This window comes from Haliotis rufescens, unplaced genomic scaffold (assembly GCF_023055435.1).
Source record: "Haliotis rufescens isolate VD_foot unplaced genomic scaffold, xgHalRufe1.0.p SCAF_2, whole genome shotgun sequence".
In the NCBI taxonomy this organism is placed as follows: domain Eukaryota; kingdom Metazoa; phylum Mollusca; class Gastropoda; order Lepetellida; family Haliotidae; genus Haliotis; species Haliotis rufescens.
This window is the reverse complement of record NW_025963890.1, coordinates 69,350,812-69,376,052: the sequence shown is the minus strand read 5'-3', so window position 1 is coordinate 69,376,052 and position 25,241 is coordinate 69,350,812. Positions and strand designations below refer to the sequence as shown.

At 38.7% G+C, this 25,241-nt stretch overlaps 2 protein-coding genes across 2 annotated transcripts in view; one reads left to right on the top strand and one right to left on the bottom strand.

The window, feature by feature from the left end:
* Positions 1-1,788: 1,788 nt before the first annotated feature.
* LOC124115372 (ubiquitin carboxyl-terminal hydrolase 14-like) lies at positions 1,789-23,332 on the bottom strand. Its single transcript, XM_048400480.1, has 18 exons — positions 23,223-23,332; positions 21,400-21,545; positions 18,753-18,785; positions 18,386-18,490; positions 17,821-17,924; positions 16,099-16,157; positions 14,546-14,676; positions 12,934-13,008; positions 11,710-11,777; positions 10,711-10,793; positions 8,547-8,578; positions 8,315-8,380; positions 6,690-6,782; positions 5,501-5,626; positions 5,219-5,300; positions 4,251-4,358; positions 3,657-3,731; positions 1,789-3,270 (listed from the first exon to the last, which is right to left on the bottom strand). The coding sequence occupies exons 1-18, from the start codon at positions 23,236-23,238 to the stop codon at positions 3,194-3,196; spliced, it is 1,479 nt and encodes a 492-aa protein (XP_048256437.1). The 5' UTR covers positions 23,239-23,332; the 3' UTR covers positions 1,789-3,193.
* Positions 23,333-23,504: 172 nt separating this feature from the next.
* Positions 23,505-25,241, top strand: part of LOC124115369 (ras-related protein Rab-23-like) — a 29,989-nt gene continuing 28,252 nt past the window's right edge. The window contains exons 1-2 of the mRNA XM_046476317.2: positions 23,505-23,640; positions 24,673-24,995. Of these exons, the coding sequence (XP_046332273.1) occupies positions 24,841-24,995 (155 nt within the window). The 5' untranslated portion in view covers positions 23,505-23,640; positions 24,673-24,840. The remainder of the gene's footprint in view (positions 23,641-24,672; positions 24,996-25,241) is intronic.

The following is a 25,241-nucleotide window of genomic DNA, read 5'->3' as shown; positions in this document are numbered from 1 at the left end:
CAAGATATATATATAACTGCCCATTCAAACTACACTTGAGAAATTCATTGTGATTAAGTAATAAGAGAAAATGATGACTTCATTTCCCCAAAGCAGCTTTGGGAGTGAATGGGTCAAGGGCGTACCACAGGCCCTCAACATCACAATATCCGTCAATATATGTTGCCTTCCTTCTTTACTTCAAGTACATCATATATACTACTCAAAACAAGTTAAAGAACTCTAGGAGCGAGGCTTGAGTTATTTTTGCTTCACTGGATATTGATGAAATCTAATCACTTGTTTCATGATGACATTTATTCAACTGGTGACAGTGTTATTGGTTTGCAAAGAAAGCTGGATGCCCTTGATGTTTTATAATAAATGGGGCTTAGAGGTTGATATGGATAAATCTAATTATTTTCTTCAGAAATGGTAGTTACTTAAAGACAACTAAAAAGTAGCAAATGCAAACTGTAACAGGTTATCAATATTCAGGTATTGTCTTAAGTCTAGATTAATTTGGTCGAAGGCGTGTGAGACATTATCTAGACAAGCAATAATGACTGTTTCCTTGTCTTCTCTACTCAAAAGATACCACTCAATACTTTTCCACAAAAGATAGCTCCCATTGAAAACTGGGGTTTCAAGCATGGGCAAGTTATGTAAAAAGTTGAAAGTCCCTCTTTTAAATGTTATTTATTTGTATCTAAAACAGTTTTAAATAGGCGTGTGCTAGGAGAGGTTGGGAGGCACTATTTGTGTTAAATACTGTACACATTGCATCAAGTTTTGGTGTAGATCGTTATCTATGAATGAAAGCGATATCCATGTTATCAAATGCTAACAGTATTTGATGAAAATGGTAAAATTACCAAATCCAAAACATAAATGTTGCTATTTCAAACTGTTTGGATTACCCAAGATCGTGGAAATGTAGACCTTCTTATTCATCGCTTTGTACAAGGTTGTAATGACATACAGTTCTAACTTGGTGGGGTAAAGTTACTAGCTCTACATATTTAACCATGTACGCCTGTTATAAAACAATTCTTGAACCTGAAAAATATGTCAGATTGATATTCAACTTTCGTTGTTTGTCACACAAATTGAAAATTCAACAACATCGCTATCGCCCGTGTGGATATTATTGAACCTCTTGTTTGTCCTTGCAGATACCCCCAGACAGGTTTAAACTGTCAATAATATTGAAACATATTATGTCTATCTAACGAGAGAAACATTCTGTCTGTTATTATTATCTTCACAAAATGTTAAACGCATTGATTGGCTGGAATATATATAAAAACAAATCTACCTATTGAGCTGCATATGTACATATATAATGTTATGTTCCGCGCACATTACTATTAGTCTTATTGTATTTAGTACTATGGGCCATGAGGCAGGAAATACAAAAAAGTTGTCATTAAAGCACACTTACAACTGGAAGGCTGTGGATTTAAATAACCACCAGCCATAATCAATTAAAAATAGTCCTATGAAAAGGTTTGGTGGTTTTCAACTTCTTTTGAGAAGAAAACATTGTCCTATCAAACATTCCAGCTTCGAATCCCTTGACAGTCAATGAACAGAGGTAAATGCATTGTTATAAAACATATAATGCCTCCGGCATACAGTTCTGCAAAATGTGGATGACAATTTAATAATTCATTGTGGCTTTAGAAACACTCAGTTAAGTTAAATCTGAATAGAAGAAACTAAAAATAATCGTACATTTCACACATAATATCTTTTGTTGTCCTTTTTGTTGTTCCCAATCCTGACATGTCGATAACAAACTAAATGTTATCATACAAATGAAAGTTTATTGACTTCCAATGAAGAAATATTACAACAGCGTCAATGTTCAAGTCATTTAACATCAATTACGCAGCTGTAAAGAGATTTGAATAAGCTTAATTAAAAAATACATTAATTTGTAATCATGTCAGCTTGTTCCATCAACACATACCTACATAAACAATGGATGACATTATGCATCTCACATTCCGTAATCAATTTCATGGGGTAAACAAACAGCGCCCGAAGAGGCTTGACATTGACGTCAGAGGTCCAGTCAATCCCATCGTCAATACTTCACGGTGTTGAATACCCTGTGTTCCTCCATCAGCCTTGAATATCTACAGCCTCTATACAGTGAAGTACTGACACGTGTCTATTTCTAGTATGCTAATGAAATGAGGTCATTTATAACTCATAGAGGTCAAATGAGCCCTTCTCCGTAAATGATGTAAATCTACCACTGCCTGATACTAATGCATTGCACAGAGCAGCCCAAGCCACACATTGTCATGCAAAAAATATTACCGTTTGTGGAATGTAAACTGAGTGAGTGCTCATTTGTCTGATCACTCGCTACCTTCCCTCTTGCTTGGAACAGGCAATTGCTTTTTTGATGGTTAAAAATAGCAACTACGAAGCTAGATGGCCATTTAACGGAGCAGCATTGAGAATGCCAACCTGTGAAGTATTGACAATGAGTGAACCCAGGCCACAGTGAGAGTGATGTCTGAATGTGTGGAAGTCTTAGAGTTGAGTTTGGTCCCTGTCGTCCCTAATCAATCACTAGCAGTGTAGGGGGAAGAATGGGGACAACTGCGAACACTGACTATTGGTATTAACTATTAAGCCAACAAAAATATTAAAAAGTTCAGAAAATATTCTTGGTTCTCAGACCCCACATGCATTCATTACTACTGTTAGATCCAAAGATCGGGGTTCGAATTTATATGAACCTACAATTGATCTTTCTTGAATTTATTGTTTACAAACCTGCCTGTATTAATTTTCAAAAGTCATTGTCCATGCCATTTCATTTTTGAAGCCTTAATATTCAGCAAATAAAATGCCGAAAAATTACTGAAGGAGAATAACAGTGACACAGAATTAACAAGGAAAGCTGTGAGGTAGATCTCATAAGTAAATTATGAAGACAATTCTCTCAGATATATTTATGTGTGTTAAGCCATCCAGGGTCCAGGGCCTTAGATACATAGCACTTGAAGCAGAACATGGATAATGTATGTACAATCTATGGAACAAAACACAGCACACAACCAGTGAGGTGGTATTTGGTCCTAGCTGTTGCATGTATGAAAGCAAAACCATAGCTTGGTGGAGTGTGGCTGGAGTCGGGCACCGCTGGGGTGGTTGCAGCCATTTGAAACACACTGTTGACGGACAAGATGTCTCAGCTGTCCATAGAATTAGCTTCTACCTCCAGAACCCGGGGAGCAAACAGCAAGACGTACGCACAGTGCCAGTCACCTGCAACATCATCAACATGGGTACTGGCACTGATCAAGGATGATGCTCTCCTGGAGGCAGTGGTACTTAGAACATTCGCCTATTTCACTACAAGTCAGGTAAATCTGTGTGAAAGTGTTTTTTTACTTTTAAAAAAACCAAAACAACAACAAAAGGTATTTAAAAAAACAACTAAACAAAACAGACATTCAATATAATAATAAACACAAATTTACAGCATGAAATTAGTACAATGTCAATTATCTTTGAACAAACTTCAAGATTTCCCCAACTACCCACTGCCAAAGGTTTTCGTAAAAATCCTAGATCTGACTCTAAAAAGATGTGAAGAGATCTAAAACAATCTGAAAGTCTAAAGAACACTGTACAGCAAAACATATTCCTACCTCCTCCTGACAGCTTGAGAATATCCTCCGCTGCAACTGCAGATACTCTGTCATCATCAAACATAATCCATTCATCTGAAGACAAGATGGAAGGTGAGATCAGTAAGACACACAGAGAGCTGAGTTTCAAGTGTAGACACACAAATAATGCTGCAGTAGGCAGTGTTGCAGCTACATAATGTCAGCCTTTATCAAACCAGTGGTTGATAGGATGAGCAACAGTCAGCACCACCAAGGCCTGCTGGCACACATTGTGTCCACCTGATCCTAATAGCAGGAGATATGTGTTCTCTCGTATAATCAACTTCCGAACAAAATTAATATCAAAACAATTTTTAAAATTCTAAAAAATATTTATTCAGACTGGACATACAAGGGTTGATTAACAAGTTTGAAGCCTCACATAGAAAGAATTGCGTAACTGTGAAATAGTTTGTTTTGGACATAACATGATGTTCAAGAAAGGTTTATAGATCTTATCAATCAACCTTTGAAAGTTGAATTGTCTTCTTCATTAAAGAAACTATAGTGCATATCAAAGGAAATCCTGGTGCGCGACAGCGCTTGAAGCCTGTCCATATATCAGTATCTCACCTCCCTTCTTGTGCACCCAGGATACATAATGGCCGCTGGAACTTGACCGGCCTTTGTGTGTGAGCACTGCCTTCAGTTCATAGTACCCACTGTTGTTGGACCCAGGGTCTGTAGACAGAGAACATGCCTTCACATATACAGAACACATCTATCAGAGTAACAGCACCGACTATCAAGATAATATAGCACCTGACTATCAAGCTAACATAGCACCTGACTAACAGTTAAGTTAGTGTTGAAGGCAGGGTGAATTAATGTGGTTTTACACCACAGCGGGAAATATGAGAGGAATATCAAACAGAATCATCTGGGATTCAAAAGCCAGTAGCAGGAAAAATATATTAGGGAAAATATATTAACATTGCATTCAATGCAATTCATTGCAATGATGTAAAACTAGGCATCAAGGCCTCTTCCACCTAATGGTCAGAAATACAGAAGTTTTACATTCACAAAGTCTACTTACATTAGTGATAATCAATCAAATAACATGAATTGGATTTTCTTAATTCTTATCTGAGATTTCTTACTGACATTTGCTCAATAGCAGGGGCCGAACATCGGCCTCTGAACAGGTCTAGATAAATCCTCATCATGAAAAAAATTGAACAGACAACGATGGTAGAAAGCATATGAATAGCTTGATGGGAAGTGGTTTGTTAAAAAAGTGACCATTTACACTACTGCAACTCCCATGCTTCAACAAACATTTATGACAACCAACGTTAGATGTCAGTTCTAGCAGAAAGAGTTGGTCCATGTTTGAGAGAACAAAAATTTGAGACATTGAGTATAACAAAATGTAATAGTTCTTATTGAGCATTTAGAGTTTCTTTGGGTGTCCAATATACTTAACTCCCTTGAGTCAAACCTATTGGGTATATATATTTGAATGGGGGTATATATATTTTTATAAAATGAAACTGCTTAAAATGCTGCATCATTTCATGTACATCTAACCGACATACCATCCTCAAACCAGTAGGGAAGTGTCTTCTTCTCCGTGGGTTTACTCTCTTCCTCCTTCTCGCTCTTGTCGGACAACTTGGCCTGCAACCAACCACACCAACTACACATGAGAGTTTCACTGAGTGAGTGGGTGGGTAAGTGAGTGAGTGAGTGAGTGAGTGAGTGAGTCTAAAATGACACAGCTTGGAAGTGAGAGATTTTGGTGACAATATTTAAGTCATTTGACGGTGTGTCAGCTTGAGGGAAGTCTCAAGTGAATCGGGATACAAGTCTATTCTCACCTTGGTTAGGGCTTCAGTCTGCTTGTCCTCCTCTTCCTTAAATTTCTCTCTAAGTGGCATCAGTTTCTTCTGTAATTCTTCAGTACATAGATCATACACATCCAGATTCATTGAAAACTTCACATCCTGAATAAAACAATGTTCAATATTAATACAACCAGTGTGTTTGTTTTATTGTCGGAGACTGCAATATCCAATCCATATCACCACTCGATAATATCGTAAAAAAACAAGTCTGGTTCTATGCTCATAGAATGTTATCTGTTGTTGCTGGGATTTGCCCAATTTAGCTCATAAATTAGAGTAACCTCCCTTTGTTATGGCTGTAAGCTCCTATCCAGTGTATGACACGTTTGTATACATAGAGCTCCGCGAACGGGTTATCACTGTGAGGAGCCTTGTTTACAGTAGGTGGCACATTGGGACAGACTACCTCATTCAAAATGTTTCTTGAGGTAGCAGTATCTCGAAGGCTCCATGAAAGGGCTCCATGAGGGCGATTCAAGGCCTTCTATGACCTGACTTGTGACTTATCTTCTTGCCTTCCAGTGCACACAGCATACCTTCCAGAGCACACAGGATACCTCCCAGAGCACACAGGATACCTTCCAGCACACACAGGATACCTCCCGGAGCACACAGGATACCTTCCAGTGCACATGGGATACCTTCCAGTGCACACAGGATACCTTCCAGTGCACATGGGATACCTCCTAGTGCACACAGGATACCTTCCAGTGCACTGATATTTCAAGAGTGCAGCAATATGTTGCTGCTGCTACATTTTTCACCCATTGTATTGATTTTTGTGATCGTAACTGTTTACTGATCGCACAATTTAGTTCTGTACAGCCAAATTTCTTGGTTAACCTTCGCATTTCAATTCGGGAATCAACTCTTAACGCTCTGTATACTGTGAATAACATGTCCAATGCACAAACAAAACATGTCACTTACAAATAGACAATGTTTCAGTCAGTGCCAATTTACATTTATCAGAGGGGTACAAAAAGTATGTGATCTAAACTTCGGTGGCTGAGTGGGTTAGGTCGCTGGCAATCACTCACTTGTGTGGTGCCTCACTCTGAGACTGTGGGTTCAAATCCCCGATCAGGCTCCCCAAAAGTAATTGAATTTGTACTCAACTTAGAAGCTATAATCCTAAATATAAATGTTATATGCGACTTACCTTCAGAATTTTGGCATTGATTGCTTCCTTTTCTTTAAAGTAAAACCGGACAAATTGGACTGCTAAATATGCTGGCAGACGTTTTATCTTACTCTGAAAAGAAAAACACCATTGAGCTGTTGTAAAGTAAACATATCATTGAACATGAGGAAGTGTGTCCTTCATGAATAAGAATCTTGCTTACTTCGTATTTGTATGCAAGTGTATAACACTAATTTACATGTCATCCTTCAGGTTAATATGATGTATACCCTTGCCACCAATAACTTTGTTTTGAGACCATTTTGAATAACATGATTCTATAAATAACCAAATTACACTTTTCTTTCACTACTTTTTTTCACTACTACAAACACGCAACAATATCACAAGTACTCTAACAAATCTTTGCCTGGCTTCTGTACTGGGATTTTATAATTCAACCAGAACATTTGGTAGCATAAGGACTTCCCTCCCCATGACTCACAACAGCTTTTCAAGTTTATAAACATGATGAACAAGAGACATTCTGGATAACAGAGAGTGAGCTTGAGATGTCACTTCATAAAGCTATTAGGGCGAACGGGTCCTGGGTATTCATCGTCAATAAATGGAGATGGAATACACTTATCAAGGATTTTTGCACATGTAAAATCACTTCTTCTTTTTTTAAATATGTTTGATTAGTTCTAGGGCTGGGACGGGTAACTCGGGTACTCGAGTCAGGTGGGTCTTGAGTAGGACTCGGGTACCTACAGAACTACCCGGACCCGTGGTTAGTCACATGGTATATTGTTTAATGACAAAAGTTGTCTAAAACCCTATGGTTACACTTCAAGTCACTAATGTTCCCATTTCTTTCTGACTATGCACCCATTCCTTTTGACTTTTATATGTTTGAATAGAGAAAACTCCATGCAGTAAACTTCAGTGTATGCATGACCAGATCGTTTTACATATGAATCTAAAAACATTTGAGGGGGCTACGGTAAAACTTTTCCAAATCGGACAGTTTGTACCTATCTCTACCCAGGTAGGGTTGGGTAATAGGGTGGAGGGTACCCGGGTAGCATATTTGGACTTGTCCCAGCCCTAATTAGTTCCCTATTCATTGTTTGGATATTGGATTATAGTTTCCCCTGCAGTACAAATCACTGCACCCCTGCAGAAACAAGTACAAACCATCACAATCACATAAGTGTTAATATGTGGATACGAAACTTCCCCTCTAATATGAAACTGCCTTCTATGCTTTGGGAATGACTTTACGGCGGCCATCTTGGTTTGGGTTAGTGAGTGAGTGAGTATGGTTTTATGCCGCTTTTAGCAATAGTCCAGCAATATCATGGCGGGGGACACCAGAAATGGGCTTCACACATTGTACCCATGTCCGGAATCGAACCCAGGTCTTCGGTGTGACGAGCGAACGCTTTAACCACTGGGCTACCCGACCGTCTCTGGCAGTTGAGTGACAACATGTGTGAGTGCAGGAGGAGTATTGTGTTGGCTGAATACAAGTGTATATGAAGAAACTGTTTCTGTCTGTTTTAACTATAAGTATTAGACATTAAACAAGTTTTGAGCAACTGACACACTAGCTACCAAAGTAGCCTTACCTGAATACCCTCAACATGCTTAATACTTACAGATTTTGTATACAAAGCATCTCTTCCTAATGTAGGGGAATTCTTTGTAATTGTTTCTTCTAATCTCTGCAAAAAGAAGCAATAAAACCAAAATGTATTTTTGAAAAAACAAACATTTATGGATGTGTAGATAAGGAAACAAAACAACCGTATTTGAAGTAATAAGCGCCCAGGGCGCTCACAAAATTAGAAATAGGTGGCTCTTATTATCTGCCAAGTCAATCATACTTACACCTCGTAAACCAGTGGCCATGTATTTAACCTCTGCAAACAGACAAAACAAAACCTTATTAAATGATTTTTTAAGATAAAAATGTCATTTATACTTATCCTGACCCATACTAGTTTGCTTATCTCTTCTTATTCCCGATATGTAGTGGAAACGCTTGTGCAGTGTTCTCAATAAACAGAAAAACATTTCACTAAAACACACGCCTCTCACATGCAAGTCAAAGTGTGAATTCTTGTTGAACTGAGATTTGTTTGTTTGTTTGTTGTTTAACGCCACACTCAGCACTTTTCCAGCTATATGATGGCGGTCTGTAAATAATCAAATCTGGACCAGACAATCCAGTGATTGACATCATGAGCATCGATCCACACATTTGGGATACGATGACATGATTCAACCCAGTCAGAGAGCCTGATCACCTGATCCTGTTAGTTGCCTCTTATGACAACGCTTTAACGATTTGAAGAAGCTATGTATGGGATGCAGGTGAATTCTGCCATGTACTGTCAGAGCTTGGGCAGAAGTGAGCAGACCTTAGCTCACTTGCCACTGATTGACTGATGCCTGTTTGTGATTTGCGGCCAGATGATAACTATGGATTTTGATCCATCGATCTTTTGGAACTTGAATAAGGTTCTGCCCCGACAGGAACCTGATGCTCAAGAACTTGACATCGTTGGACTTCTGATAATTGACTGACCATCCTAACTGTTCTTTGAAAGGCATTTAGTAGTGATACACATTAGGAAGTGAATTTATGGATGTCAACTTCTTTTTTAAGAGGAGTGAGTGAGTGAGTTGGGTTTAACGCCGCTTTTAACAGTATTCCAATTATATCACGGCGTGTCAGCTTAATGTGGGAGGAAAGCCCGAAGTGATGCAGGTCTCAGACGTTTACCACTTTGGTGAAACCTACTAGCACGGGTATGGTGCTGACAAACCTAGAAACATAATCGGGGCGAACCGGGATTCGAACCCACAATCATAGGTTTCTGGCGTGCCCAAGGGACGCAACTCTGCACAGCGAATCGCGGCGCCTTAGACGACTGGGCCACCCGTGCCCCCCTTTTTTAAGAGGAACACAACACATCACCTGATGAAGGAGTAAGCATATACTCAGAAACGTTGTGTTCCTCATAATAAAGAAGTTGACATCCATATATTCTCTTCCTCATCCTAACTGTGTTAGTAGTTTTAGAGTGAAATTCAGTTGGAGTCTGAGTACCTCCACTTGTTGATGAGCTTGATTGCAGTGTCTCCGGATATTGAACAATCGGCGGATTGAGAGAGAGGGGCTTCCTTGCATACAGTTGGACTGTAGCCCTTTCTGAGAATGTTAGATGCAATCGGGTCATCCAGGATGTCCCACTTTTTCCAATATCTTGCCAGTCTTCCACCTACAGAAGATGGCTGTAGTTAAATAACTGGGGTTGGAAGATCCCAGTTGTTCATCAGCTCCCTTTCAACGATAGGCACAGGACCATCTAGATCCCTGCCCTCGACCAGACTGATCACCTGGTCTGTCCTGAGGTCTCCAAAAGGCTGTGGTCAGTTTTGAGAAGGAGGGTTCAGATTGAGAGCACGGAAAAAAGGTTTCCAAACAGCAAGCTGTCGGTCATGTGGTTCCAGTGCACCTGCACATGAGATGGGTGTGTTTGGGTGAGATGTTTTTTTGTTCACTGGGAACACAGCACAGGAAGTTTTTACTATCTCTTGGGAATAAGAAGAGATAAGCAAAGTAGTATGACTCAGGAAAAGGTAAAATTATACTTATAAATACAACAATGAAGCTCTCCATAGCTTGTTTGTTATTTATTGATGCGCTCAACAATATTCCAGCTGAATATGTCTGCAGTGTGCCTCTTGAACAGTATTTCAGTTTAATAACAGAGCGTCAGCTTTCCGTGAAAGGAAAGCCAAGTGGGCTGTAGACATTGGCCACTTTGTTGAGATCCATGAGCATATGTATGTACCTGACAAACAAGGGATCAGAAACTGGGACTTAAGCCCCAAATCACCAGATCCTGGCATGAGTAAAGCACAGCAAATATGTGTCCTTTATCAGCAGGTTGTGTTGGACAACACTTCATGCAAATGCAACTGGCATCAAAAAACATCACAAGGATGCAAAACAAATCAGGAAATGTATTTTTACAATTTCTACCTTTTTCTATAAAACAGCTGAGCTGCAGGAAGGATTCTGTAGACTTTTTCTCCTCCTCCTCGGGAGCTTCTGTACACTTCATACTGAGGCAAGAGTTAAGGATGTCCAAAGCCAGTATTCTTGGGACTGTTACTGACATAGCTATTTTCAAAATCTGTATGACTTCAATCATCTTCCCGAGGTAAGGGAGTTAAATGACTGTAAAAATTCAGTTTCCACCCTTGCCGAACTAGGCAGTAATTTCTGGGTTCAATTGTAGCGCCACCAGTGGCTATTACAATTTATGTACCTTCTATGTCCCTCCTATTGACCAATCAGATTCCACCTCTCATATCACTTGCATTTGCTTCAAATAAAATGGCGACGCCCAGTCAAGAAGATCTGTTTGATGATCAAGTTTTTCTTGTAATGAAATGGGTCTTAATTCATGAAGTGCATCAAATCATGTGTGCACCTTGATTAAAATCATGAATAGATTTGGAAAATATCTGTTGACGCTAAGTTGACGGTACACATGCTTTGCAAATCCTGCAATCAACCAAAATCTGCACAGCACTTTTTGAACCTGGAAGATGATTTCATTACGCGATTTTGATTGGACTATGCATAGACACGTTAGTCCAGCCAACAGATAACTCCATCGTTCCAGCTGGCAAGAGTGGAAACTGGACTTTTATCATCAGTTGACTCCCTTGCCTCAAGAAGATGGACTGGAAGTGAAAAACTATGGTTGTTATTGCACTACTGTGACAAATTCCACTTTACCATTAATAAATATTGATACATTATATTATAAATAGCAGTCAGCCTCCCTAAATATCATCAGATACTCATACCAATCAACAAGTAAATTCATTCTTTTTTAACAACAGTAATGATTCCAACACACATTTCAAATGTTCTGTAACATTAAGTTTTGACATTTCCAATTGGCAAACAAGGACCCTCATCCTACCTCGTCCTTAGTACATGTTCAATACTTTAAGCCAGAAAGGATACACAACTTCATACTCTCCACCCAAGTACTGGTCAATAAAACCTTTGCCGGCGCTAGCTCCTGCAGAACCCTGGAACATAGCAGCATCTACTGTACAAGCAGTGACAGAGTGACAGAGAGTGGTTTAATTAACTGTTTTTCAGTTATTGAAAAGAAATACATAATCAAACATCAATTTTGTCAGATATCCAATATTTTTTATTTGGTTTTGAACCAGGGAACATAAACTCTTCGCTATATTTTTTTGTATGTCTGGTCACAGACAAATGAATGATTTGGTTTAACGCTGTTTCTAACAGTATTCCAGTTATATCCAGCGTGTCAGCTTATTGTGGGGGTAAAGCCCGAAGTGATCAGGTCTCAGGCGTTTCCCACTTCGGTGAAACCCACGAGCACAAGCACGGTGCTGACAAACCTAGAAACATAATCGTGGCGAATGGGGATTCGAACCCACAATCATAGGTTTCTTGCGTGCCAAAGGCACAGTGAATCGCGGCGCCTTAAATGACTGGGCCACCCGGGCCACCCGGGCCACCCGTGCCCCCCTGGTCACAGATTAACTTACCTACCCATTTTCCACTCCTGAATAATGACTTAGCACGAAATAGGTTAAACAAACTTGGCTTCAAAAAGTGTGGTGGTTATGTGTGAATGTGATACGTTTACAACCTGATAAATGTCACTATTACAGGACCAGCTTAGCTGTCTAACTATGCAACAATATTACAAGACACTGAAAAACCCAGATAGTATCTTTACACATGCACACGTAGTTTGACTACTGTACATAGATAACTGACTGCAGTGCATAGATGTTTTGCAACCATACACAGATGTCTGATTGCCTTACAGATATATGACTGCCAAAAATAGATATCAGACTGACTTACATAGATGTTTGACTACCATGCATAAATGTTTGACTACCATACATAGACGTTTGATTACACTACATAGACGAATGACTACACTATATAGATGTCTGACTACCATACAGACGTTTGACTACTGCATATATAGATGTTTGACTACCAAGACATTGATGTTTGACTACCATAGATAGACATTTGATTACACTTCATAGACGAATGACTACAATATATAGACGTTTGATTACCATACATAGATGTTTGACTACCATACATAGACGTTTGACTACCAAGACATTGATGTTTGACTGCCATACATAGATGTTTGACTGCTGTACATAGATGTTTCTCTCTTACCTCTCCACCTGACTTGATGCTTGGCAATTTCTGTTGCAAACTTCGAACAATCTCTGTCCAACATTCATTGGCATCCTGGGATTAATATACAAGATCATCAAAAATGTCAAATAACATGATTGAGTCAATACCTGTTACACTCAAGTGAAGATCAATCAATATCTTAAAATACGTTACTATGATGTCACTCTATTGTTTCAGCTATAGATTATCAATTCACTGACCTACTTTCTGCAATGCAAATGTTAAGCTCATGCATAATTCTCTGTACGTGCATTACAAATGTACTGGCTCCAAAGACCAAATCTCACAAAATGCACATGCAGTACGAATATACGGGCAATTCAAATGCAGTATGTATATCGAAGCACAAATTTAAACGTCTAGTACGATTGTGTTGCATGAAATTTATGTTGTATCTATTTCCATTTATTCTTTATATTGTTTTAACATTCTGGCTGTATTTTATATCTTATTACACAGCATTTTGCTATTTTGATGCTGTAGGTTAGGTCCGATAACGCATTCCTTACAAAACATTGGTTCGAGCCAGCAATACATTATTTGTAACAAATGTCCAGTTACGTGTACATTATCCTCAACATGGTGAAGGTGTTTTCAATAGGTAAATATTCCATAATCAAAGTATTATGTTTATTTTATATACTTATCCTGCATGACATATTGCACATTGTTCTTACTACCAACAATCTCATTAAAATCAGACCTTAGTTCTCGCTACCGCTAAACAAAGATCTGAGGACATCCCAGTTGAGGTCACGTCAGAACGACCTTTCACCCGACCAATCAGAGCGTCACTTACCAGATCATGAAAGTGACAGTCGGAATGTGATTTCTCATCATGCATCCTCGAAAACTTTAACACGGGGTATTCTGAACGATAGTTACGGGTTAAACGACTGAATCCATACAATCTACACCATCTATTAGCGATTCCAGAATGTTCATTTGTTCAGGTTTCAAATTTGTAATCGAGAATTTGTCAAAATATGTTTCGAAGCGTTGTCGCCAATTTGAAAATAGTGCCGTAAAGCATGAGAAAGCTGCCTTCTGATTGGTCATTCCATTGGTTGGTCAAAGTTCGCGCAAGGTCGGTCTGACGTGTTCCGTAATAGGATGTTCTCAGATCTTTGTTTAGCGGTAGCGAGAACTAAGATCTGATTTTAATGAGATTGTACTACCAAAGTACTAACTGGAAATGTCCAGTGGCTCTTCGCCCAACATGACCTCCATGACCCTTGTGACATCAGGTGTCGGAAGACACGCCCCCTGTATGTCATTATTGTCTGCGAACGTCCCTCAGGGCTGATGGTACTTTAGGAAGGAAGACATAAGTCACAGGAGGGCCCTTGGGTTATGCAGGATAAGTATATCAAATAGACATAATACTCTGATTATGGAATATTTTTAACTTCCAACGCCAGATGCCATGAGGGACATGGAGGCATGTTAGCAAAGAGTTACTGAAGATGCTGATAGATCGTCATTCATTTCCAGTTAGGACTTCGGTAGTAAGAGCAATGTCCAATATGTAATGCAGGATAATTTAAAAATATAGCCTCCCCCTCTGTACTGGTGTTGTCATGGTTACCTGCTGCTGGTAGCCACCGTGCTCGCTCTTCTCCGCGAATCGGGGGAACACCATGTGCAGCACCTGGAGGAAGATGATGGGCGGGATGGCGGATGACGACATCTCCATTGTCTTGTACAGGTCTCGCAGAGCTAGCAGGCACATCACACATAAATCATCATCATCATCAACACACACAATGTACATCATCATCATCATCATCTACACACATAATGTACAACATCATCGCCCCCATTATCATCATCAACATCATCAACGCACATATAAAGTACATCATCATCAACACACAACGTACAGTACTCCAGAAAGGTTTTCAACCATATGAGTACAGTACTGGTCATTGTCAGAACTGACGAGTACCAGACATATTTTTAAAGTACTGTACTGCTCCTTTGTAGAATTGACGAATACTTGCCAAACTAATGTAGACGAAAGAATTCAAGAGTATTATTCATTAGCCAATCACAATGCAGGACTGGGAGGAAGACCATTTGCTGCACACAGGAAATGACAAATTCCAGTTTAAGCGGAAGCTAATGCCTGGTGTGGTAAACAGAAGTTTAATGATGTTTTGAAGAAACTTTTTGAGAATAAATAGACATGGTACAGTGACAATTAATTGTGAGAGTGTTTGGTATTGTATTTGATATGGTTGTAATTTGCAATCTGTCCATATTTGACTAGTTTTCACCCATACAATACACCGATACGGCATCTATCTGGAGCACTTAATGTACATCTTCATGATCAACACACACACATCATCATGATCAACACACATAGGCAGCAGGAGTCATACAGAACTGGTTGTGGGAGATGTTTTTCATGCCAGTCAGCAATATTGCAGCTGCATCATTGCTGCCTGTAAGTCCTCATGTCTGGGCCAGACGAACCAGTTGATAGCTGTTGGGACATGACAATACTCTGCGACGATCAGTCACAGACCCTTACAACCTGACTGCTATTTCACACAGCTCTTAACACCTTGGAATCCCACCAAAGTGAATCCTCTGATATAGTGTAAACAGCAATAAGTCAACTGGGTCATGCCAGCATCATTCTGGCAGGCAGTGGGTGACAGCATGAGTAAGGTCCACTGATACACCCAGGTGTCTCATATACATCACACTGGTCATCATCCATCTTCTCAAGGCAAGGGAGGTAACTGACTGTAAAAGTCCAGTCCGAACTCAGAGCGCCACCAGTGGCTATTACGAACCATGTCCCTCCTATGTCCTTTCCCAATGCCCAATCAGATTCCACCTCTCGTATCACTTGCATTCGCAACCTGTCTGTCTGCATTTGCTTTTAACAAAATGGCAGCACCCAGTCAAGACGTTCTGATCAATAATCAAAATCTTTATTGTAATAAAACTGGTCTTACTTCACAAAGTGCATCATCCCAAGAGAGCACCTTGATTAAACACATGAAAAGATTTTGAAAAAAGACTAAACCAAATTGACAAAAATATTAGGTGGGAAAATCCACAAAGATGGGCCTATGGTCATAGCACCACATACAGATCTACAGTTAGTGTCACTGGGTGTTTTACCTGCTGTGATGGAATCCGCAGGGGCAATGGCTCCGGCCACTGTGAGACCACCAGTGTACCTGAAGGGAGGTGAAAAAGCTGTAGCACAGTGCACAATCTCAAGCTACATCTTGTTTGTTATTTAACATTGCACTCCCCAGAAATACAGCTGTATGATGGTGACCTCTAAATAATCAAGACCAGACAATTAAGTGATTGATATTATGAACAAAGATCAATGCCTTTGGGGTATGGTGACACCCATCAGCCAAGTCACCGACCCTGACCATGTGATCCATTAAGTCGCCTCTTATAACACGCATAGGTGGCTGTGGACAAATCTTAACCTGTCATCCCTACTGGGAATAGACAATAGTTATGTGTGCGACATGAAGTAAGACACTACGATGCAAGGGACTAGAGTGAGTGAGTGAGTTGGGTATTACTCTGCTTTGAACAGTATAACAACATGAGTGAGTGAGTGAGTATGGTTTTACGCCGCTTTTAGCAATATTCCCGCAATATTACGGCGGGGGACACCAGAAATGGGCTTCACACATTGTACCCATGTCGGGAATCGAACCCGGGTCTTCGGCATGACGAGCCAACGCTTTAACCACTAGGTTACCCGACCGCCCCTATAACAACATGAAGGTATGCAGGGAGGATGAATGAACAGCCAATAAAAAGTGATGTGCATAACATGAAGTAAGACACCACATGTTGCAAGGCACTAGAAGTTATGCTTTGAGGATAAACGAACACATTGTTTTTTACTGTGGTACAATAATGAGCAAGAGACGGGACAGGGACAATGAAGAAACAGCCTGTAGTTCTGTGTATGACAGGAAGCTAGAGATCTGTACTATTCAGCCATTATTTTCACACTGATTAATAAATATAAAACACATGTTCGCACACACAAAATAAATGGTTCTGATTACGATGCAGTGAACCCATGTTTTATCAGTTAGGATAAAAAAATAATAGTCTTGGTTATCAGGCAATGCTCGCATCATCAAAAAGTCTGGCACACGTTTCGTTTTTATTTCCATTTTCAAAAGAAATAAAAAATCCTAAACACAATGCGATCCAATATAGCACACAGTTACAGTCAAGTCTCGTTAATCCAACAATCGGCTTTACCCGACACTAATGATGGGAACCGATTAAATCCGTTTAGACCCGTTAATCCGACAGTTTCGCACTCCGACTCCGACACACCTAATTTGCAACGTATTACTGAAATCACTCATTAATCAGTCTCTTTAATCTGACAGCGTGATCAGCGTGCTCCTTGGTCATCTGCCCGCGAGTACACAGCCCGTGTTATGATGCAAGACGAGTCGGCTGGTAGTTGCATATTACAACGGCTGCAGAGATAACCTTGCTCAACAATAAACAATTAATGCTTTAAATAAAGAAAACAGGATTAATCACATGCTTAGATTACCTCAATCTCGTTAAAATCAGATACAAGTTCTCGCTATCATCGAGGACATCCCATTACAGGTGACGTCAGAACAACCTTTCGCGAACTATGACCGACAAATGAAATGACTAACAGGAAGTCAACGTTAGCCACTTAGGAAAAAGCTTTCTTAAGCTTTGCGGTACCAGTTTCAAACTTGCAACTTCCTTTCCACACTATGCTTTTTGAAGCACTATATTGTCAAAAATCATTGCCTGAGAACCAATTCTTTCATTTTTTTAAGCCTTACACTGTTTATTCCAAGTGTTTACCTTTTGAGTGAATCTGTGAGTTCTGGCACGGCTCGGAGACACTGCACTACACTGTTCATGTAACATGTGTTGCCCAGATTGGTCAGACCAGCTGGGAGTGCCATCTGAAGGACAATCAGATATTACACAGCATTCTTCGTTTTAAGCTTTTTTCTAATATGAAGAGGTGAATTGTTCCTATTAAACTTCAAGCACTCTTCAAGGACTGTTAGAACTCAAGCACTTTGACAAATCCAAAACTTGAGTACTTTTCACTGAAAAGGGTTAAATAAATAGAAGCACTTGTCACTTGTAAGACCCTGGTATACCATGTGTGTGTTGCTTAATGTCACACTAAGCAATGTTCCAGCCTTTTGACAGCAGCTTTTAAGTCATCGAGTAAATAAAAAGATCCTTAGTTTTGACCAGACAATCCAGTGATTGATATTGTGAGCAAAATTCCACGCCAAAACCAAAACCAACCAAGTGACTGATCCTGACGACCTGATCCATTTGGGGACCTCTCACATCCAGCAGTTTTACTGGGACCTATTCTAACCCAGAATCTCCAGCTTGGTGTACATACCGCTGATGCTAGTTCCTGTTCACTCATGTCCTCCACGAACATGGGCCTCTCGGTAGGCTCTTGGGGCAGCTCCTCCGCAGTCCCCATCATCAGCAGCATGGCGCCCTGCAGCACACCCAGGCATCATGTCACAAGATTCCAGTCCCGATTATATTTTGATTTGAAAGCTTTTTATTTATTTAACTGTCCAGATGGAAAGAGAATAGGTGCAGATTTAATACAATTTGAAATTAAGTAGTCCCAAGAAGACACCTTTCAATTATCATTGATCATGCTTGTAAATTTAACCATAGTAACCATAGTAACAATTCTAATATTGGATATATCATGTATAGCTGAAGCATGAGATACATATTTGAGGACTTACATCTTTCAGCTTCATATTTCCCCATTCATCATCCTGCAATCATAATAAGAGTGAGTGAGTGAGTATGGTTTTACGTTGCTTTTAGCAATATTCCAGCAATATCACGGCGGGAGACTCCCCCAAATCATAATAAGAGCATAAGAAAGCATATTCAAACAAATCTGACTCATAATTAAAAAGTATTGTGTAATAAAATTAGAGCATTTCAGAACTGTTCTCAACCATGCAATACCCCTTTTGTTAAGAAAAACATAAATATAATGTATAATCATGGACATTTTATTTGTTACTTTTTAAAAAAACAAAAACAAGAGTAGCTGGGAATCACTCAATCAGTAATGCACTCATTGATTGGGGACACTTGTACACAGAGCATGCAAAGTCATCTTATGGGCACTTCAGTGATTTTTCTAAAGTGAGTGAGTTGGGTTTAACGCCGCTTTTAACATTATTCCAGTTATATCACAGCGTGTCAGCTTAATGTGGGAGGAAAGCCCAAAGTGATGCAGGTCTCAGACATTTACCGCTTCGGTGAAACCCACGAGCACGGGTATGGTGCTGACAAACCTAGAAACACAATTGGGGTGAACCGGGATTCGAACCCACTATCATAGATTTCTGGCGTGTCCAAGGGATGTAACTCTGCACAGCGAATTGCGTTTTTTCCAAAGTATGCGAAAATCCACATTTTGTAGTTGTTATAAATATCCCAAGAGGTGATCCTGACTGATAATATCAGGAAACCGACTCACAATATGATAAAGTCAGATGTTAAGATGATACAGTTGTTAACATGATTAACATGACCAAAGGGGCTTCAATTAAAGAATATTCCCTCAAAGCCATGTATGCGACAGGGATCATGGCACATGCAACAATCCCATTCAGCAAACAGATGCCCTCATAATAATAGGAGTCATATGGATTTTTACATGTTTGTATTTTGAATACTGTATTTTCTTATGTAGAATATACACAATACACACACTATTCCCTGTATAGATTTTTGGAAATGATGTTATCTTGTGTACAGTCAAAAACTAAATGGTTTTGCTTCAGGTGAAGTCCTGGTTGCAAATAATGGGGATTACAAACATGGTTAAAACATCATTCTACCATGAATTTGGAAAATAATCGATTTTGCATGGTCTATTACAGGTATCAAATCACCCAAAATATCCTCTGATTGAAACAGCTGATTTGATGGCCACATCACCATGGAAGCTAATATTTTTAGAATAGTACTTCTTTTGCAGAGTTGCAGAGTTGCAGTTACTACAACATTAAAAGGCAATACATTTCGTGCAGAAAACATTATACAAATCTACAAAGAGAAAATATTTCCAGTTTGGAGGACAACAGAGTATGTTATTTGGCACTTTTCTATATGACTGACATCATATCTTTTACGTCACAAAGAGCGATATGACGTCATGATAGTGACATACTGTGTAGAACAAAACCTTTGCAAGGCTTGCAGAGATTTCTTTAAGGGTCCCTAGATCATGTTAGCTTATGAAGTTGCAGTGCTACATGCTTTCAGTGCCTGTCATAAGTTCCAGTGAGGTATTAATGTGTACTGCTTGAGAATATAGAGCTCCATATTTTGTTTAAAGGCTGTTGTCGGTGATTCCGTAAATGCTGATAGACAACCCTCTAAACACTGGATCAACCCATACCACTTCACTCAATATATTTGCTGACACCAAAGAGTTCACATTTTAATTTAGTCATGGTAGACTAGAGATACACATACTGTGTTTTCAATGTAGAGCAAGCTTACCTGTAGACTAACCTTGCTATATTTAACATTCCTTGCGAATTTGTTTCCAAATTCAATTAAGCGTGGTCAAATCAACAGGTAACCACAGTATATTTATCTCCTAAATAGCATGGGTATATTTATATGATATCACGGTCAGGCTGATGTATCAGATTAACCTGTGCATGTTATTCCTACAACAGCCTGACTGTGACGTAAATATACTGTATGTTTATCTCCTAAATGTAAAGGTAATTATTGTGATATACAATTACTTGGCATGTTCTTTTTCTGTTTCAAATGTTCTTCCAGTTTCAGACTACACTGTAGTACAGTATTCCTGTTTACCGGTAATTACCAGTTTTTTACCGGTACAATTGGCTTGGACCAGTAATTCATGTGACTGCCAGTCCCCGAGGACCGGCAAAAAAAGTACTTTATAAATCTTTGTTGTTGAACAAAACATCGGTTATATTCATATAAGTACATTTTTTTAACAAAGTCAGCTTGTCTGTTACCATCAGGGTTTCCCCTTGTCTATTTCTAGGTTAAATATCCATTTGTAACGACTTCGTCTCAAAATATTTTAAAAAAAAGAGAGAGAAAATTGTGACTGAAGTTTGTGTGAATGATGTATAGATCTAACTAAGTTACTTCAGAGATGACATCTTTGCACTGAACATGATGTTGAAAGAATTAAAACCAAATAATTGCCATATGTTTTTTTTATTTGTTGAAAGTTGGGACTGGCTAAAATTAGGGGGGATTGGTAACACTGGACTAAAAGGCAATTAAGGATATGTTGATTGGGTCTGGAATTCCCAGTCCATATCAAAGACCAGTATTTCTACTAGTCAGAAACCTGTATCACAAAACACTGCCCACCTTGAGAACAGCTCCTTTCATCATGACCTTCTGGCGGTCAGGCTGGACCCCGGACAAGGCAAACAGCTGGGCCTTGAAGACCACCGGAGGCTCATCAGTGTTACACTCCACATCTCCAAACTTCTCCCTTCCCCACTTCACATTAACTGAAAAATAACATTTTTGTAATTCTGAAATTAAACAGATAATGTACTACAAATTTACAGTAGAAATGAGTGATAGAAGAAAGACTACCCCATGACTGTTGAACAATACCGGTATCTATTTTATGAAAACAGAACCAATCTAGATTATATAAAAGCAAGTCTGGCAATAAAGTTTGCATGGTAGCTCCCTGCTGGTCTGACATGACCACCTTCTCACCCAAATGAATTTGTACCCGGAGAAATTCCGTACCAAAAATCAGAAGAATTTTTATAACCCAAAGCAACAAGCAAAGTATGTTACATCAGTATGTACATAAACTATTTATTTTGATTTAAACCTCAATAAAAGAACGACCTGACCTAAATCCTGCACTAAATGGAAGAGTCCATCATCTCAACTGCAGAGGGGCAATAGGCTATTTGAACAATCTGTTTAACGTTTAAGAACACACTTTTTTTTAGTGAACAATTACTTATGGGCAGTAGCAGTAGCAGATGGAATGGAGATAGATGTGTTTTTAACAATAACACATGATGAAGTGAAGATTAATTGATGGGGCAGATAAGTTATTTCAAAAGGATTAACATATGGTGCTTAACTTAATAGCTTGTTCTCAGTAACAGAAAGACATGGCCTTTCAAAAAAATCAGATGATTAAAAACTTATTAAAAAAATATGTAATACGACAATAATATAACCTTCATAAAGATATATTTAGAAATATACATTTATTTTTATGGTAACATATTTTCCAGGGGTATGAAATATCTATGGTACAAACTTGTTTGGGGTACAAATTTACAGAAACCTGATGAAACACACTCACACAGGTATTGTGCCCAGAAACAAACATAGCAACCAGCATTTGAACACACGACCATAGATTTCTAGCTGAGTGGCACTCCTAACATACACAGCACTGTACAGCAAATCGCCTTAAACATGTTAACCGACTGGGCCATCTGTGACCCCCAATTCCAATCTAACCTTGCACAGCCATTATTTTTCCCCTTAGTTTTACAATTTAAAAGGTCTTTTTTAGAAAAGTGTTCTGAGAATGATCACTACAAACAGTCTATAACATGTGATATTTGTTAAGATAGTTTTATCAATAACCAAATCATCATGACTGTCTGGGTTTTTTTTGCCCAGTCTAATCAAATTAATTAAGAAGAGATCTCAAAATGACAAGATGATCCAAAAGTTTTAAGAACAGACTGGCAACAAACTTTCACCGTTTCCAAGAGCCCGACTGACACTACACATTTCTACTTTATGTGAAATACATGTTAAAAAAGACTGAAACTATTCAAAAATATAAATTGAGAAAAATTACAAGACAGTAATGAGCATTATCAAAAAATAAATTTCTTCAGTTTGATTTCAGTGATCAAATTATGTATTAAATGTCATACATCAATGTACTAGGAACCAAATAAATGAAAAAGTAGTAATAAGACACATTTACGATAACATTTATCCGAACCGGCATACGACGAACTTATTGAACGTGAGCGAATTCTGGGGTAATGTTTGATCGAATCCGAACACTTCATTGTTCTCAAAGCCTGGCCATCGCTTCTTTGAAACTCACGAAAAAAGACATAGCATAAAGAAATAATTTATGTATCAATCTAATTACTACTCGTGTAATACAACAATCATGCTCGGAAAACCTTTAAATGTTGGCATTTTCTTCGGTTTTCAAATCGTGCATGTCACAGGAAGTTAGGATTTACAGGAAGTTTCAACCACGCGTGCGTGGAATATTTATTTAATCCCGCGGTAAATATTCTAAGAATACTATAATCGCCATATATATTAATATTATCTGCAGTTTACGCTCGGTGTACGTCGATACTCAGCATAGGGTCATTTTAGTACCACTATATGTAACATTTTATTTGTTGCATAATAATAGTAAATTTTCACCTTTCATTCGATGCGGTATTCGCATTCACCTCTTCGAAGATTTGTGACAAAGTTTCGTCCACTGCTAGAGTGGCTGTTGTGGTCCTGTTTACAAACATACGATGGATCTTCTATACGTGATATTTACCTAACAATGGGTTGAGGTTCTCTACAACAAGACAGGTACGGTTTCACAGCTTTAACTTTACAGTTTGTGTTAATTACATACAGGGTGACAGTTTCGAGCACCTGTCTAGTGTCACTTGTAAACAGGTACTGTGTTATTACACCTAACCCTTTTATCAGATCCTGAACGTGTGAAAAGTTAGATCTAATTGATTTAATAGAAGATCCATGTTATTTTAAATTTAGGGTAATTGTTTAGCATTCCTTGGTAGAGCTGGCTTTCCCATAACTTTTTAGAATGTTATTAAAGTGTACATAGATCTAGTCGTAGGCTGGGATCGACAAGTACTTACACTAGGGGGCCTCGTCAGATGAGAGTGGAGGTCGGTACTACACGAGTAAGTTATGGGCCATTTGTACGTGATGTAATATTTCACAACATAAACTGACATAAGATCTTTGATAATATAACCTGATTTGTTCACCACCATAAATCTGTGTATCATTTGGGACCATCATTTGATTGAAGTCTACTGGTCCCATCATTTGAATGAAATACTGGGCCCATTAACTGGGGATGGATATGTATACATAAACAATGGTAGATTTACTCAGGTGTATAATAGATGTGAGTCTTGAGCCTTCTGTTGGATTAGCTGTTGTGTTGTATTGCTTCATAAGACTGGCAGCATTTATGTATCATATGTATATGTATAGAGAGAGGGAGAGAGACGGAAGAGGCAATTTATTTTGAGACAAATGTTTTGACAGACAGTATTGTTGATTGGATTCTTGTATTCATTCTAGTTACTAATTATTGGTCAGGTTGGTTAGCATTGTTATGGTTAGACTGAAAACAAATCTAAGTATATCAGTATATTTATGTGAGTTGATTCTTGGATTTCAAGCTGTATGATTTTCGTTTTCAAAATTGGAGCAAATAGAATTTTATCTGAGGTGAATGTGAGGCTGAAATGATATTTCGTCTTCTGGTCATATGCTTATTTTAATAAGTCTATATAAGTAGTGTCAGATTTGTATCTTTGTAAATATTACTCAAATTTATGTAGATTTTTTAATCTTTTGCAGGTCTTAGTGGATAACCACCATGCAAGATTATCTATATGAACTGTAATTCACATCTTCGAAGGGTTTACCATTATGTTTCCATAAGACGGAAATAAGAACTGGTGAGAATTATAGCTTGTGATACAGAGTCTGATTACACCGTGTGTTGAGTCTGTGACGGAGTTGACCATGAGGGAGGAGGAAGTGGAGATTGCCATCAAAGTGGTAGTCGTGGGCAATGGTGCCGTGGGCAAGTCCAGCATGATTCAGCGATACTGCAAAGGGATATTTACCAAGGACTATAAGAAAACTATTGGAGTTGATTTCCTGGAGAGACAAATTGAGTAAGTATTCTTTTTTCAACAATTCTTTGTAATTTTGTTGTTCAGTCTTTAAACCTATCTGTCTTTAACAAAGTCCGTCTTAATTTTCAGATAAAAAACAAATGTCTTGGCTTATTACTGTAAAAACTGAACTTTGTTTTTGTCTAAGGAAGGTGTATTTTATGTCAACTTGCATGCACATACATTGCTGTATTAGGGCTCATCTGTTTGAAATGTAGTGACATTTTGTGAGGGAACACATTAAGA